General features: G+C 39.0%; 1 protein-coding gene across 3 annotated transcripts in view; it reads left to right on the forward strand.

Moving 5' to 3' along the window:
* The window catches only part of LOC128984750 (peroxiredoxin-4-like), a 39,444-nt gene extending 25,089 nt beyond the window's left edge, over positions 1-14,355 (forward strand). For all 3 annotated transcript variants that reach the window (XM_054404104.1, XM_054404103.1, XM_054404105.1), the window contains exons 4-6: positions 1,850-1,967; positions 3,729-3,968; positions 14,071-14,355. In XM_054404104.1, the coding sequence (XP_054260079.1) occupies positions 1,850-1,967; positions 3,729-3,968; positions 14,071-14,242 (530 nt within the window). In that variant the 3' untranslated portion in view covers positions 14,243-14,355. The remainder of the gene's footprint in view (positions 1-1,849; positions 1,968-3,728; positions 3,969-14,070) is intronic.
* Positions 14,356-15,749: the final 1,394 nt, after the last annotated feature.

Consider the following 15,749-nt stretch of genomic DNA (forward strand, 5'->3'; position numbering starts at 1 on the left):
CTCGCGGTCACGGTGCGATCGTCAAAATTACCGCGGTCACGGGGTGATCGTCGGTATGACTCCGTGGTCACTGGGTGATCGTCATTAAGACTCGCGATCACGGCATGATCGACGGTATGACTCCGCGGTCACGGCACGATCATCGGTATGACTCCGCGGTCACAGCACGATCGTCGGTATGACTGCGGTCACGGGACGTCGTCAGTATGACTCTGCGGTCACAGGACGGTCGTCGGTATGACCCAGCGGTCACGGGGTGATCGTCGGTATGACTCCGCGGTCACGGGGTGATCGTCGGTATGACTCTGCGGTCACAGGACGGTCGTCGGTATGACCCAGCGGTCACGGGGTGATCGTCGGTATGACTCTGCGGTCACGGGACGGTCGTCGGTATGACTCTGCGGTCACGGGGTGATCGTCAGTATGACTCTGCGGTCACAGGACGGTCGTCGGTATGACCCAGCAGTCACAGGGTGATCGTCGGTATGACTCCGCGGTCACGGGGTGATCGTCGGTATGACTCGTGGTCACGGCGTGATCGTCGGTACGACTCCGGGGTCACGGCGCAATCGTCAGTATGACTCCGCGGCCTCGGCGCGATCGTCGGTATGACTCCGCGGTCACCGCGCGATCGTTGGTATGACTCGTGATCACGGCATGATCGTCGGTATGACTGCGGTCACGGGACGATCGTCGGTATGACTCCGCGGTGACGGGGTGATCGTCGGTATGACTCCGCGGTCACGGGGTGATCGTCGGTATGACTCGCGATCACAGGACGGTCGTTGGTATGACCCAGCGGTCACGGGGTGATCGTCGGTATGACTCCGCGGTCACGGGGTGATCGTCGGTATGACTCTGCGGTCACAGGACGGTCGTCGGTATGACCCGGCGGTCACGGGATGATCGTCGGTATGACTCTGCGGTCACGGGGTGATCGTCGGTATGACTCTGCGGTCACAGGACGGTCGTCGGTATGACCCAGCAGTCACAGGGTGATCGTCGGTATGACTCCGCGGTCACGGGGTGATCGTCAGTATGACTCGTGGTCACGGCGTGATCGTCGGTACGACTCCGGGGTCACGGCGCAATCGTCAGTATGACTCCGCGGCCACGGCGCGATCCTCGGTATGACTCCGTGGTCACGGCGCGATCGTTGGTATGACTCGTGATCACGGCATGATCGTCGGTATGACTGCGGTCACGGGACGATCGTCGGTATGACTCCGCGGTGACGGGGTGATCGTCGGTATGACTCGCGGTCACGGCGTGATCGTCGTTATGACTCCGCGGCCACGGCGCGATCGTCGGTATGACTTCGCGGGCACGGCGCGATCGTCGGTATGACTCGTGGTATCGGCGGGATCGTCGGTATGACTCCGCGGTCACGTCGCGATCGTCGGTATGACTTCGCGGTCACGGGGTGATCGTCGGTATGAATCCGCGGTCACGTCCCGGTCGGGTCGTCGGTATGACTCGCGGTTTGGGCGGGATCGTCGGTATGACTCCGTGGTCACGGCGCGATCGTCAAAATGACTTCGCCTCCTGCGTTCGCGGAACATCTCTCGCGATAGCGGCGTTATCGTCGGGTGCAAAGCGGCAAAATCACCGACGATCGGGCCAAATCCCGTCCCGAAAAATTCCCGAATTAAATTTAATCCCGTCCCGAATATCGGGAATATTTTTTTCCCGAAAATTTCCCGAAATGTTGGGACCCGACTATCCCTATTTAATAATAATCTGTATCCTTTTTTAATAGATTAGGGTTTTAATTTAAGTATAAATACAATTACAACAGTGTAGTAACTTATGGACGTGTTGAGCTAATTTTGTTGATATGTTTTTTTAGTGACCAAGCCAGCTCCTCCGTGGAAAGCTACTGCCATTGTAAATGGTCATGTTACTCGATTGGAACTCAATGACTACAAAGGCAGATATCTTATTTTGTTCTTCTACCCACAAGATTTGTAAGTGGTTTACGAATTAAAATATAACTTTTAGTTCTTTGTTTGGTTCAAAATTAGTCTTTTTAAACTTGTATCTTTTTAGGAAAATTTAGGACCCTGACATCAGCCTAAATGCACTTCCCGAAGTGTGAAATTGTGTAAAAAAGTGTATAGGCCTAAAATGAAGTTTTGGGGGATTATAAGAGGGGGTAGAGCAATATCGGTAACAAAAATTGACTGGAATTCAATAAAACCGACCCTAAGCACAGTTCCTCCAAAACCTCAATAAACATCATTTTTACACAATAACACACTCCAGCAATAACAAACTCTGCAATAAAATCTTTAAACAACAATAACAGTATTCACTTTCTGCTGTCTCAAAAATAACCAAAACCGGCACGCACGGACAGCACCGTGTCTTCTTTGGTTTGCTGATTGCGACCTAGCAACTAGCCTACAACAAAACAAAAGTTTCCTGTTTATCTTGGTCCAACGAACACATCAATCACCACCGTGCCCTGACATCGTTTCCTACAAGGAATGATACAATGTCCTAACACGACTTCCCGACACAATCAGTATAAACGTAAATCACAAATTTCTTTATCAACTTGAGCTAGGTCCGCCATTGTCACTATTTCACTTTGAACTTAAAAAGGAGACAGTTCTAAATAAAGAACTAATAAAGAAACTACCAGCTAATAAGAATGCTGCATGTTTACATCACCTGTTTTACTACAACCAATAGCAATGCAGCAACAGGTCACTGTACCACAAATTCCTGGTTTCAATAGGAAAGAATTGTGCTTTAAATTTAAACATGTGCCTCTTAGGAACTCTTAAACCTGTATGGGAAAAAATAAGTGTTGATTATCATTTGAAACTGTTCTAAACTAACCAAGCCTAACCAAATATACCTCGGAGTTACTGTTTTGACTCTGTTCTTCTGGAAACATCACATTGACCTTCTGGGCAAGAAGCTTAGTTCCGCCACCTATGTTATTATTAGACAAACTCAGTAGTCAAGGAACTTAGAGACAGGAAACACCTCTTACTTGGCACTGTTGCAATCACATCTTCGGTACTGCATTGCTGTGCGACAGTACCCCTAACACAAACTTTGAATTACCCCTATACACCAGAATAAGACCCTTATAAATCAGATTTTATAGCAGACGCATCTACCAGGACAACTGCAAGACCTTAAAATACTCACAGTTGTTACACACATCACACACATCATACAGTTTATACCCAGCACACCAAACACAAAGACCTCCATCAACACAACACATGCAACCCTACAAACTTTTACGCTTCCACCATTTTATAACAGCCCGTATGGTAAAAAAAAAAAACACCCTAAAAAGGAGCCCTATGCTTAATTTATCTTCCAGACCACTTTAGAAAGGAGCCCATCAAGATTCTCAAGACACCACTTACCAGATGTCTACTGGAGAGACTTTACTCAAATAAAGGGAATTTTTCATAGATCAACACTACCTGAAGAATTGAAACTCTCTGAATCTTTGTTACGGTATGAACTTTATCATGCCTCGTTGTGTTAAATGTCTTTGCCTGTTCAATTAGATTTCATTGGCCAAGCCGCGCCAACTATCTGTGCCATTGTGTACGATTCCCTGTTGCCTTGCTGTTTGCTTATTTGTAGATTTTTGTTAACTATGGTTTCGGTTTGATGATAAGAGTTTAATAATAAGATAATATTACTGTCCAAACATTTGTCTGTACCTGTTTACATTAAAATTAATGATTTTTCAGTTCTGCAGTGTGTCCCACGGAACTGTTGTCACTGAGTGACCGAGTGCTGGAGTTCCGAGCTGTCCAGACTGAGATCGTGGCTTGTTCTGTGGACTCTCACCTAACACACCTGGCGTGGGCGCGCACCCCGCGTAATGAGGGTGGCCTTGGCAACCCCAAGATACCTCTGCTGGCCGACCCCACACACAGCATTGCCCGCGACTACGGTGTCTTACTGCCTGACTTGGGTCACACTCTCAGGTATATAGGTTTTTTGGGAATAAGTTATTATTGTAGGTCTCCTAGTAACTTTTGTTTTCATACGAGGGCTATACAGAAAGTAGTAGACGTTTTGTAGACGTTTAGTAGACGGCTATACAAAATGAAAAATAAACTATTTTTATTAATAAATTTTGAAGCCAAACTTTTAGGCTAATATTTTTTTCTACATAATCACCATTTATTAAGGCATTTATCATAGTGTGGTTCAAGCTTTTCAATGTCCTCATAAAATAAAACTGCCACCTGTAAGTTTAAGGACTGGTTTTCACCGGCATAGAGTTCAGTGTCAGTGTCATAGTGTTGCGTATCGAACCACGTCTTCATCGCTGGGAACAGATAGTAGTCACTCGGTGCCAAATCCGGACTGTAGGGTATGATTGGCCACGTGTAGAAGGCCGTTGTCATGAAAAATCTAAACCTTTTTTCTCAGTTTACCTCGACGCTTGTTTTGGATTTCATGTCTTAATTTTCAGAGTGTTTTGCAATACCTCTCTGAGTTAATTGTTTGGCCTTGTTCAAGAAAGTACCAAAATCACTCCTTGAGCACCTCAAAACACCGTAGCCATGATTTTTCTTGCTGATAGCATTTGTGAACGCTTTTTTTGGTTTCTTGGGGTAATACGTGTGACCCCATTCCATTGACTGCCTTTTTGTTTGAAAGTTACGTGCTTTACCCAAGTCTCGTCACCAGTTACGATACAATTAATAACATGGTTTTTACTTTTGTCATACTCTTCCAGACATGTCGGTGCTGCAGCAACTCGGTTTTTTTTGTCTTCTATTAGCAATTTTGCAACCCACCTGGCACAAAATTTGTAGTACCAAAATTTATCAAGCACTATTTATAAATTAAAAGGGAAGATGAATACATTTATGCCATTTTATTACTAGTTATGTTACAAACTTTATTGTATTTTTTGTTGCTAGTATTAGTTTTTTAGAGGTTAACTGTAAGAAAGGACCATGAGGTCCTAAGTTCGCCTCAATAAAGAAGCATTTTCATTTATTTCATGGACTAAACTCCCGTTAAATTTGAGGAAAATGTTCTCAGAGTTCTGTGACCGTAAAACGACAATGTTCACAGATTTTTTCATCGATTTTTGCCACCAATTCATCAGTCACATGACTATGCCTACTGCTGCGATCCTTGTCTTAAATATTGGTTCGGCAATTTTTTAAATCAATGCTCCACTGCCTCACTCGGCTTTCACTCATTATTCCTTGGCCATCACAAATCTAGCGATAAATTTCAATAGGTCTGTAATTTTTTGCCAATAAAAACCTTATCACACCTTGCACTTCACAACTGGCGGAATATACAGTTGTAGAGCTCATCTCTAAACTCCACTGCATACAAAGTACAGAAGTCACTTCACGATGCTCTTGCTATCACGGCTGGTTGCGTACTGAGTGTAGGAACACTCTGACGCCAAGATGGCGGTCCTAGCCCCGCCCACTGCCGCACCAGCCAAATAGTCTGTCACTAACTGGATAGCCCTCTTATATGTGACCGTAAGAATGATAACTCAAGTAAAATTATCAGATTTTGTTCCAAAAGCATAGTCTTTAATGGTTTGCTAAGAGATATTTAGTATTTAGGTTCTGCCACATAATTACCTCTGACTCACAGACTTTTTTCCACATCTAAATTTTTTCTTGATTTTGTATGGGTTAAGCCTTCGAATCACTGATCAAATAAATGTACTGTACATTTACCTGCTCTCAAGTGATCCTTATGACCTTGAAAGTCAACTAGTTTCGATCCTCTCGGGATCATCTCCAGGCGAACGTCATTCCCTTTAATTCATTCTTACGAGCATGTCGATTTTTTGAAAAGCTTCGAGATATTTTTGAGGCTTTAAGAATGCTGGCTAATTTGGTGGATGTTTTTGAGGAGATCTCAAGGAGATATTGGATGTATCTCCTTCAAAACATCCAACAAATTAGCCAGCATTCTTAAAGATAAGCCTTATGATAATAAACAAACGAGAATATATAAACTGAAATTTAACGATTACCCTATCTTTTACATAGGACGGACTGCAAGGTCATTCAACATAAAAACTAAGTAACATCTACCTAAACAGTCGAATCAAAAATCAAACTTATATAACTTACTAGCATAAGCCAACCACTTGATTAATAATAAATAACCTCAGCTACGCTAAAATCGATTAAAATTTAGAAATACAGTAGAGTCAGTAGAACCCTGGTTAACCAAAATAAAGGGGAAGCGCCGTTTCGGATAAACAATTGTTTTTTAAACCTATCATATGCTAAAAATAGTCTATGTATTACCACCGTGTGTAGGAAAAATTAATTTAATAACACAGTGTTTTATTTCAGCTACAGAAATGTTACAATGGGTAAGAAAATACTTTAAAATATACAACTGAAGCTACTAAAGCATTTTACATTACATCTTACTTATATTTTTAGCAATTTATTACTTTACGGAATTCGGTTAACCAGGGTTCTACAGGGTGGGGCAATGAAAGCACCCCAATTTATAAGCTGTACAAACTCAATAATATTCACCCTATAGATATAAATAGCACATCAAAACACAGCTTATCTTTTGCCATTTTAACTTAACAAAGTCATTTTTCCATTTCTTGAGAACAAAATCCTGCAAGTGACGACCTTTTCCTACTTGACATTCCTTTTAAGGGACAACTCCATCAAATACTCCTCCAGCATTTCTTCAGGTTCACTTTAGTTTTTGGACGATTCTTAGCTTCAGTTCAAGCAAATCTATGGGGTGACTTTGAAAAACCTCGAACTTCAAGTAGCTTACTAGAACAACCCCCCCCCCCCTCCCAAAAAAGGAGCCAACGTAAAGCTTTCAACAACAAAAGCTTCCTGGAAAATCCCTTTGGACTTTGAGTTACTGCGACTCGCACTCTTTCAACATTTGCTTGTATAAGAGTTTTGCGGCACCCACCGATTATTTTTTAGGTTTCAGCGTTTATCCTAAATAATTTTACCCAGTTTACCATTGTTTTCCAATCGGGAACAGCACCATGTTGACCAAGGATGGAATGTGGTCCAAACAATCTCAGGGTTTTTGCACAAGAATCACTTTTTTAAAAATAGGTTTCCACATAAAATTCTCAGTGTTAATAGCCTCAGGCTTAATATTTACTAAAATGGCATAGTTTAATGGATGTCATAAGCACAGCTGATCATTCGTTTTTGCAACAATTAACATGTGACATCTTAAACAAAAAGTGGCGCTCTCATTGCCTCACCCTGTACTGTACTCCATAAATGCAATAAAGGGCCATTCATGACTACAATCGAGGAATTCAAAATACACAAGGCCGTTAAACAGGACCCGCAAACAGTTTTGAACTACAAGCTCTCTTTCGCATTAAAAATTATATTCGATGCAGCTAAAAATAGTCTAGGAGGGATACAAACGAAAGTGTTGCGTAATCCTAAAGAAGTCTTTTTCAATAATAAAGTGGACTGTATGATGGGATATTTAGTTTAATTTTGGTTATAAATTATAATGATGGGATGTTTTAATAATAGTCCCAACTCAGTTACAGCCATTTTATTAAGTTCAATAAGTAACAAAGAGATCGAGAATTCAATTGGTCTTCCTTATATAGACTCGACATAGAGTATCAACTCAACTTAAATAATAATACAACTTAGAATAAGAACATACATATATGACATCTCCCTTCTTTACAAATAAAATAATTACATTACCACTTTATTTTTTAAACAATAATAAAACCAAAACAAATTTCTTCTAAATTATATAATTTTCTAAATATAGCTGCTGCACTGATTTATTTTTTATTTTATTATTTTTTTTTTATTTTTTTTTTTTATTTTTTTTTTTTTTTTTACTAAGATAGGCCTACTTACAAGTCTAGAAGCTGCCTAGGTTTTACGACTCTACCTGACTTGGTCATATACTGTCCATCATGTTCTTTGATAAGCCTAGAATTTTGAGGGGACAGTTTTGTTTGAGATAAAGAACCTGAATTTGATTTTAAGGGACTTTTCGATGAAGGTGACTTGCTAGGCGAGCGCACATCATGAGGTTGTCGTGGAGAAGCGTTCGGGCTTGGTCCTTGCTGTCCTTCGCAGGATCGAGGCGTCTGGTTATCATCTATGGAGTAGTCCTCATCGTCGAGCTCTGCATCTTTTTCACTCTTGACTGGTCTCAAAAGAATTCTGTTCCTATGGTAAAATTTACCATTTTCTGACTGGACTGTATATGACCTAAGTCTTACATCAACATTTACTACTTTTGCTTTTACCCAATTACTACCAACTTTTACCATAACACTTTCACCCTTATACAACTTTCTCAGAGGTCTGGCTTTTTTATCATAATAGAACTTCTGTATATTTTGCCTCTGTTTAAGATTCTTACACACATTGCTAGGGATTTTAGGTTTAAGATGCACATTCTGATAAGGTAGAATACCTCGCAGTCTGCGGTTATACAAGATCTCTGCAGGTGAAGGCAGTCCATTACCAAGAGGAGTGTTTCTATACTCAAGCATTACTAGATAAGGATCAGTTTTTTCAACCATTGTTTTCTTTAAAGTCCTTTTTATAGTTTGTATAGCCCTTTCAACCATACCATTAGATTGATGATGATAAGGGCTGGACAAACTAACTACAAAACCCCATTCTTTAGAAAAGTCTTTAAATTCCTCTGAAGTAAATTGGCTACCAGAATCAGCAAATATTTCTTTTGGAATGCCTTGCCTGCTAAAGATTTGCTTCAAATGGTTTACAATGTTTGATGTTGTTATGTTGGACAAGTAGGCTAGTTCTGGATACTTAGAATAATAGTCAACTGCTAGTAAATAGTTTTTACCATTCAACTGAAATATGTCCAAACCTACTTTATACCATGGAAGTTTAGGTACATCATGTGGAACTAAAGGTTCCTTCCTATAGTTATTTGCAAAAGTTATACAAGGTTCACACTGAGATATCATATCCCTTATTTGATTTTCCATGTTAGGCCAATATACAATATTTTTTGCACGAAGAACTGTTTTAGTTACACCGCAATGAGTGAAATGTAAACGCTGTAACATTTCACGCCTGAGATCATGAGGAATCACTAATGCATTACCTTTGAAAACTAAATTTTCACCCAAAGTCAACTCGTCTTTGACCTTCCAAAACGGTTTCACATTGTCGGGAACATTTTTCTTATGACTAGGCCAATTAGTTACAATGTAAGATTTAAGGACTTTCATGGTTTCATCCTCATTTGTCAACTTTTTTAACTTAGTTAACTGATCATTGGAAACATTTATACTATTTACAACTGTACATACATGGGCTTCAATACTCTGCGTTTGATTATCTACATCAACTGGCTGAGACACATCATAATTAGCTCTTGACAACAAATCTGCAATGACAAGATCTTTACCTTTCTTATAGACTAGATCAAAACTATAACCTTGCAATTTTATCAACATTCGCTGCAAGCGAGGAGGACAAGAATCTATATTTTTCTTAAAAATAGAAATTAAGGGTTTGTGATCACTCTCAACTGTGAAATGAGTACCATATACATATTGCCTAAAACGCTCACAACCAAACAATATAGCTAATGTTTCTTTCTCTATCTGAGAATACTGCTGTTGTACATCATTCAAAGCCTTGGATGCATAAGCAACCGGAAGATTATTTTGAAGGAGAGAAGCTCCTAAAGCATAGCTAGAACTGTCAACCGTAATGGTCACAGGTTTTTTCATGTCAAAAAACTGTAAGACTGGTTTAGACACAAGCAACTTTTTAAGCAAATCAAATTTTACCTGTTGTTCATTTGACCACACAAATGCAACGTTTTTCTTCAAAAGAGCACGCAAAGGTGCTGTATGCTCTGACAACTTAGGAATGAATTTACTGACATATGTGATTAAGCCTAAAAACTGTTGGAGACTCTTTTTGTCCTTAGGCTCAGCCATATTAGTTATGGCCTCAATTTTTGATTCATCCATGTGAATCCCTTCGCTGTTAATTCTATGACCTAGATAATTAAGTTCGGTAATAGCAATCTTACATTTACCATAATTTAACTTAATGTTTTCAGATCTTAATTTATCTAAGACTAGTTTTAATCTTTCATCATGTTGTTTCTTAGTAGCTCCCCATATAATAATGTCATCTACATACACTTCTACGCCATCCATATCATCAAAAATTTGCATCATCTTTTGTTGAAAAATCTCACTAGCGCAACATAACCCGTAGGGTAACCTCAAAAACCTATACCTCCCAAATGGAGTATTAAACGTACACAATTGAGAACTTTCTTTTGTGAGTTTTATATGCCAAAACCCGTTTTTTGTATCTAGTGTACTAAAAAACCTAGCACCTGACAATTTACAGGAAATATCATCAAAGGTTGGCATCTGAAAATGTGGTCTCAAAATGACATTATTGAGATCTTTAGGGTCAATACATAACCGCAACTCACCATTAGGTTTTACTACAATAACCAGAGAATTTACCCATTCTGTCGGTTCACTTACTTTATCTACTATTTTAAGCCTAACAAGTTCATCAAGTTTTGACTTAAGTCTAGATTTTAAAGCTAAAGGTACCTTTCTTGGTGCATGTACTACTGGATTGCAGTCAGATTTTAGTTTTATGCTGCATTCTCCTTTAAAACAACCTACACCTTCAAAAAGGTCACTGTACTGATTTAGTATCGACTCACTATTAGTGTTACCGCTTTTACTCTTGTGACTGTGGGCTAGGCCTATTTCACTAGGCTTAGTTGTCATATAGTCTAGCCTTGATATTAACTTTAACTTTACACAAGCTGAAAGACCTAGTATACATGGTGCATTGTAGTTAACGACATAGAAAGGTAATTTATGAGTTTCACCTTTATGCACTACATCAAGGTAACATAAGCCTAATACAGACAATTTCTGACCCGTGTATGATGACAGTTTGATATTGGTAGGCAACGAATTGTGCTTATCTATTTCAAGTAAATCAAGATAGTCTTGAGTCAAAACACTGACCTGAGCACCGCTATCTAGCTTATAAGGAATGTAAATAAGATCATTCGTTAATAGCTTTACAGACCATTCATTGTTAGAACCGATTTCATTTATGCAACCTAGATAAAGTTCATCTTCACTAGGCTCATCCTCTGATTTAACTTCTATTGAACTTACATTTTTATTTTTACACTGGCTAGAAAAATGGTTCAATCTAGAGCACTTAATGCATCGTTTGCCATAGGCTGGACACTTAAACATCGGATGATTATAACCACACTTTCCACATACCTTTCCCATAGGCCTTGTAGATTTTCTCGTAGCGCCTGTGCTACTGGTAGGTTTATATTGGTTTCCCTTACCTTTGTCCGACCACTGCTTCGTAGGTTTGGTAGCCTTGATTTTATGTAGGCTTAAACCTGCATCGGTCGATGTACCGGTACAGATTTCACTCAACTGATGCTTTGAAATTTCTGACGCCCTACATATATCTAGAGCTTTATTAAGATCTAAGTCTTTAGTCCTTAAAAGTCTGTCTTTCACTGCCCTGTCTTTAATGCCTAACACAATCCTGTCTTTAATAAGGCTATCTGTTAATGAACCAAAATCACAGGTTGAACTTAAATCCCTGAGGTCAGTCACATACTCATCTATAGGCTCATTGTCCTTTTGTTCTCTTAAAAAGAAATTGTGTCTTTCAAAAGTTACGTTAACTTCAGGCAAAAAGTAGTTATCAAACTTGCTAAGAACATGTTTTAAGTCTTTAGCCGATTCTGTACCAGTGTAAGTGAAGTTATTGAATACTTTCAAAGCCCTATCACCTATTATGCTTAAAAGCAAAGATACTTGATATTCTGAGTCTTCATTTTGAGATTTTGATGCAACAAGATATATTTCGAATTTCTGTCGGAAAAATTTCCAATTTTCTCCTAAGTTACCTGACCATTGAAGTTCTGATGGCGGTCGAATGTGAGGTGCACTACTTGAACCTTTTACACTGTGCCCTTTAACATCTATCTCCTCTTGCTCATTATTACTTTTAGGCATTTTTATTCCTTTTTATGTATAGTGGCTGTAACATTACTTTTAATTTTGACTGCGCCATATAATGATGGGATGTTTTAATAATAGTCCCAACTCAGTTACAGCCATTTTATTAAGTTCAATAAGTAACAAAGAGATCGAGAATTCAATTGGTCTTCCTTATATAGACTCGACATAGAGTATCAACTCAACTTAAATAATAATACAACTTAGAATAAGAACATACATATATGACATAAATATTATGGACTTTTGGTTTAATTTAGATACAGTTAAGTTACTATTACCACCCCATATGAAGTTCTAGGAGTCTTGAAGGAAGATTGGTCAAATTCAAATGTTGTATGGCCATATGTTCCACTGCACTGGTGTAATTTAGTCCATCGAGAAGATATGTTCAATGAATGTCCAAATGTGAAAGAAATGAAAGATGCTACTCAAAGAAACTATATTACGAGGAAGCAATTCACTTGAAAGCAGCAATCTTTACATTTTAATTTTGTTATTGTATTGTTGCGGCCATGTGGGGATTTTGTAATATGCTCTCTCTCTCTCTCTCTCACACACACACACACACACACATACACACAATGATCAGCTGGCCTACTTATGAATACTGAACAGAAAGCGTGAACCTGATAAGAAAGATTAAGGTTAGAAGGAGGCAATGACACCAGCATGCAGCGGTCATTCCCTAGACTATACTTCCGTGTGGCCCGCTGGATAAACGATCGGTTGAATAGTTAAGTGTTTAGTGTATGTGTGTCACTAAGTGTATCATAAAAAATTTCTCAGTGTTTTAAAAATTAAATCGGTGTGTTCGTATAAATGATATAAAGATGATGACGTTTGCCTGAAGATGACCCCATGAGGATCGAAACCAGTCTCCTTTCAAGGCCATAAGAATCACTTGACAGCAGGTAACTGCACCAGTACTTGTATTTTTTTTCATCCCACCCTTTAAAACTTTTTTAAAATTTGTTTTGTACTTATCAGCTGCTGCATAAAACATGGTTTTCATTTTAGTACCTAACTAGTTGCTCTGCCCGTGCTTCGCTACGGGGTGAGAATGCAGAAAAGAATAATTCGGTTTTACTTTAAGATACTATAATATTATATACTATGAGAAACAGTTACAACACCAGCAACACCAGGAAACATATAGGCAAAAGCTCAATCCTGCTTATTGATTATTTAAATTAAGATCTCTTAATTACATTACTATCATTTTATATAGTGTATAGCATTTAAAATATATGCAAAATTATAATTCATTGACCACATGGTACCAAGAAACAATTCTCCTTGTAAAAAAATTAAATTAAATAGCAGAACAGCATTTCTGACAACAGCTGTAGTTTCATAACAATGTTTTTTCCCATGTTAATCTTATGGAGAAATACGAAACTTCAAAGGGCCCCCAGGCCTCACTCTCTAATTATTTTCCCAAAAAGAAAGTTTCCTGCACAACTTCACGTTACGCTCTTTCCAATGACACCAAAAACATGTCAATCGGTTCAGTAGTTTCGGAGGAGTAATTGTCACAAAAATTCTGCTTGCGTATTAAATAAGTATATAGATATTGCTGGTTAACATTAGACATTCCATCCCCATGTTAAATTTGTAGCCAGCTTTTTTACCAAAATCGTCATAGTTGATGTGAGCCACTGACAGATTGTGGCTGATCTAAATTACTGATTTCTGTTGAATGCACAATATTTTTAACCAATTCAAACTAATGGAATTACTTATTGTGAGCTATAGCAACTGTTATGACCCATCAACTTGGCCAGCAACAAAAAATAAGGTAGAAAATAGAGTTTTAGCCACTAGCGCATTCTATGTCTGGCTCACACAACTACAATCTTTTTTAACAAAAAATTGGCTACAGCTGGTCCATATAGATGGGACGTCTAACATGTTTTGTGGTGCTATTAGTACTGAAAACGTTTTCTACCGTACCATTATTAGCAAAATGGTTGTATTTGCCAAAAATCATAATTGAGTTTGACAATTAATTATTGTTTCAGAGCACATTTCATAATAGACAGGCGAGGTATCCTTCGTCACATGTTGGTGAACGACCTTGGTGTAGGAAGAAACATTGATGAACTGTTGCGGATCACCCGGGCCCTTCAGTATGTGGATGAGACAGAAACCGGTTGTCCTGCGGACTGGAAACCTGGACTGCCCGGAGTCTGAGCATCACCGTTATCAATTAATATTTAATTTAATTATGACAATTCCAGTGTTTTTGGCCGTACAACCTTGATACATTCATGCATTATGTAAAATACATTTAATATCTTAGACAATTGTGTTTTTTCAATTCCTCTTGATGTTCTACACATCCGTGAAAACCATGAAAACAAGCCAGGATTTTTGTTTCGCTACTGGTGTTTTGTGAATTTTGTTATAACCGTTAAAAATAAGGATGGGCTGATTGCGGTATGTAAACCGGTGGTATCAAGGGAATGTCAACTGGATTCAACACCTATCTTAGGATCACTATTATTTTAAGGTACATACCTTTACTTTCACAGTTCAATAGTATGGTCAAACTCACTACATGTTTCGCCTATACATAGGCATTGTCAAGTGATCCATCAAGAACAACTCATCCATTGCAGACTCGTCAAGAACATTCAAATAAATACACATATAAGACGACACATTGTACGACAAAACATTTAACATTTAGTATGCCTACTTGGAGGCAGACTCAAATCTTAGATCTTAGGATCTCCTGAAATCGTGATCACAATTTCCTTGTGATGTTAAAAGAGAACTAATGGAACTGCGTCAGTGGATGCAGACTCGGCCATACGATATTGATCATAGAACTCTCAACCCTTTTTAGATTCACGTACGATGCCGGCATCCACGTTGGCTGGCCAAAGTGTTTAAATATGATATGAGTATGGTACATGTCTCTCGCTTGCTTTTTTTCACAATAGGGGAAAATCTGAGCTGTACTTAGCATGTGGTGGTCGAATCACCTAAATACAGATCTACCTAGTTAGGTGGAAATTGAAATCGATCCACTATTTCTTATTGCCATTACAATTAAAAACTCAATTCTGTAAAGTAAATTTTGTACTAGTGTAGATCCTCACCTATGGCTCGGCCCCCTTGGGTGGGTAGTGCCTTATTAAATTACTAACTACATCCTTTGGAAAATTCCAAGTTTATAGAGGGTTAACACAGACCTGGGAAAGTTAGGAAAACTGGTATAGGGTCAGGGAAGTTAAGGAAAAGTTTAAAAAAGAGGAGACATAGGAATTGGTTAACTCTGGAACTCACTAACTCGGTCGGGTTGCGGAACTGGCGAACCATCCCAGTCAGGAATTGGGTAAATCCGCAACCCGCTAACTGGATTTTGTCCCACGGCAGAATTCGCTAACTCTGGTAGTCACTAACCAACTCTGTACGACGAAATAACCTTACACTGCTGTATTTAAAAATGTCAGTGGCAGTAAAGATAAAATAAATTCCATCGTAGCTACCTAGAGTCCAAAGTAATTAAAGGCAATTAAAAAGACATTATTTTTTATTTATTGAGTTACATGTCAGTACAGTAGAACCTCTTTAATCCGAACCCCCGTAATCCGAACGTCCACTAATCCGAACCCCTCAATGCTGTACTCTATACACAGTACAGCAATTTTTATTGTATACTGTATTTAATTTACAGTACTGTTTATTCACC

Source organism: Macrosteles quadrilineatus, unplaced genomic scaffold, assembly GCF_028750875.1.
Source record: "Macrosteles quadrilineatus isolate MER2022 unplaced genomic scaffold, UCM_ALF_1.0 Scaffold_2__2_contigs__length_208266976, whole genome shotgun sequence".
Taxonomy (NCBI): Eukaryota; Metazoa; Arthropoda; class Insecta; order Hemiptera; family Cicadellidae; genus Macrosteles; species Macrosteles quadrilineatus.